Genomic DNA, 2,661 nt, shown 5'->3' on the forward strand with positions numbered 1-2,661 from the left:
TCGTCGAAACCTCGGATTATTTTATTTTTTGACCATTTTTCAAAACTAGGATATAAAATATGCTGTGTGTGCTTGATATAATTCTTCAGTTGTCTAACACAATTGCAGTGCATGGTTCGATTTAAGGATGAATCCCGCTACCATCAGGACGTATCTTGTCGGGGGTGTAGCTCAAATGGTAGAGCGCTCGCTTTGGCTTCCGGTTGAATATTCGGACTGACAAGCCGTGTTTACTTCGCGTCCGGGACTCAATCAACCGTGGAAATGATTTCTTGTATAAACACTGTCACTCATCGAAACTTGTACTGACTAATCCATCAAAATGGAAATGTTTAATGTGAATACTACTGATATTAAAAGAAATACTATTAATGTGGAACTATACCAAGGATTAAAAATTGTGGATATTATAGATGAAATTGAAGATATTGTTGGCGAAAACTCAGTGATTGCCGCCTGCCCAACAACAGGTAACGTTGAAATAACCTTTGATAATCATGAACGCTTAAAACATCTCCTAAACAAACCTATAGTTGTCCATGACAAAGTTCTCTCATATAATTTAATTGGATCCAAAATAATGGTCGTATCATTTATGAATATTCCATGCTATATCCCCGATAACGAAATTTTAACTAAACTTGCACAATGGAATGTAAAACCACTTGGCAACATCAGACATAGGACAATACGATACAAGGATAGAAACATACCAGATGGAACCCGCTTTATTAAATGTGAATTCCCCCCTGAAGTAACAAGCCTCCCCTATGCAACATTTTTTGATGGCAGATCATTCACTATAAAACATAATAACCAACAAAAAGTGTGTTTCGAATGCTTTAAACCCGGTCATGATATTAAGGACTGCCCAGTCACGATATGCAGAAGGTGCAAACAATCGGGCCACATAAAAAAGTTTTGCATTGAAGAAATCTGTGACGACTGTACCGAATTTAATTACAAGTGCTTATGTAAGACAGAGATTATAACAACAAAAGAAAATGAAAACTCGCTCAGTGACCAAACTCAAGCCAAATTTCTACCTGACCAGGTCAATAACAACTCAATGAACTTAACTCAAAACGAATCACTAAATATCGATCTGTTTCAACCAACTAGAGAATCTACCCCACTTACCCTCAGAGAAACTACTAGTAAACCCCTAAGATCCAAACCCGTGAAAAGAAACCAAACGGAAACTGTGACACCCCCAAAAAGCGAAAATAAAAAAGTTAACTATCAAACCAAAGAAGCTAACTCTATGCTTATCATTTCTGACACAGAAACTCCCTCCCCCGAAGATGAATCAGAACCCGAACCCGACAATGCTATCTCAACCAATATAAAAGAAACTGACACCACTGTACAAAGTGAAAATCAATCTCGCCTTACAAAGCTCAATAAATCCATCCAATCTGTAGACAATCTTGATAATGTCATAACTAAACGCGAATCCAGGAAAACAGAACTCTTGAATTTTGTCCACAACAAACGCGATTTCTCGCGATCCCTCTCACGAGACAGACTGAGATCCAGATTCCCCACGACGCCCATCAGACCAAACTTAAGCCCCGCTAGAAAGAGCACGAGCTCATATTTTAAAGATAAAGAAAATCTGGTATAATTCCCTACTCCTAACTTCTAAACCTCAACATGAAACTTGTGTCACTAAACACAAACGGTTTGAAAAACCCCGAGAAAATTACGCATCTGTGCTCCCTATTCATTCTTTTAAATTTTGATATTGTGCTGTTGCAGGAAACCTTCTGGGATACAGAGACAGTGAAAGTGTGTAAAACCGAGTGGAAGGGCGATATTGTTTATAGCAATTCTTCCGACGGTAGAAAAGGTGTAGCTATTCTGATAAGTCCGAAATTTAGCAAATTAATTAACAGCGAAAGCACTGACGGGGAAGGTAGAATTGCTAAAATCAATATCACTCTTCAAGACAAAATTATAGATATTTTTTCAATATATGCCCCCAACAATTATAAAGACAGAATTTTATTTTTCAAATTTCTTTCAGATGATTTTGTAGATATTTCCAACCAATGTATTGTTGGTGGCGATTTTAATGAAGTTTTAGATAAAAATTTAGATAGAGGTAAAAATATGCACACGGTCACAGTAAGCTCTAACTATTTTAATAAATTTATTGCCGATAACAACTTGATTGATTCCTACAGGTACATTAATCCGAATAAGAGACAGTTCACTAGAACACAAATTCGCGATGGCTCTCCTAAGCTCAGCAGATTAGATTACATTTTAATTAGCACTTCTTTAAGCAACAACTGCAAATACTCTTATATCCAGCCAACTTCATCCTTTGTATCTGATCATAACTTCATGATATGCATTTTGTCTTTCAATTCATACGAGAGAGGTCCTGGACTCTGGATATTCAATAATCAGCTATTAAAGAATATTGACTATGTACATTTAATTAATGATATTATATCTCGTCAGGATGGAAACCAACTGTTCCAAGAAGCCCCTCTTCTCTGGTGGGATAGTCTGAAGTACTACATCAAGAAAGAGACAATAGGATATGCTAAAGTGAAAGCCCAAAAAGAGAAGAGAGACTTCTGGACCACTTGTAACCAACTTATGCAAGAACAACTAAGAGCAAGTAATAACTTAAATTTTAATGAAAAT

General features: G+C 36.6%; 2 protein-coding genes across 2 annotated transcripts; both read left to right on the top strand.

The window, feature by feature from the left end:
• Window positions 1-328: 328 nt before the first annotated feature.
• LOTGIDRAFT_146358 (hypothetical protein) lies at window positions 329-985 on the top strand (the record flags this gene model as incomplete). The annotated part of the gene is made up of 1 exon (XM_009066628.1): window positions 329-985. A coding segment is annotated over one exon (657 nt), but the record flags the coding sequence as incomplete, so codon positions are not given.
• Window positions 986-1,647: 662 nt separating this feature from the next.
• On the top strand, window positions 1,648-2,445 carry LOTGIDRAFT_56145 (hypothetical protein; the record flags this gene model as incomplete). Its single annotated transcript, XM_009066629.1, has 1 exon — window positions 1,648-2,445. A coding segment is annotated over one exon (798 nt), but the record flags the coding sequence as incomplete, so codon positions are not given.
• Window positions 2,446-2,661: the final 216 nt, after the last annotated feature.

This window comes from Lottia gigantea (genome assembly GCF_000327385.1).
Source record: "Lottia gigantea unplaced genomic scaffold LOTGIsca_784, whole genome shotgun sequence".
NCBI classification, from domain to species: domain Eukaryota; kingdom Metazoa; phylum Mollusca; class Gastropoda; family Lottiidae; genus Lottia; species Lottia gigantea.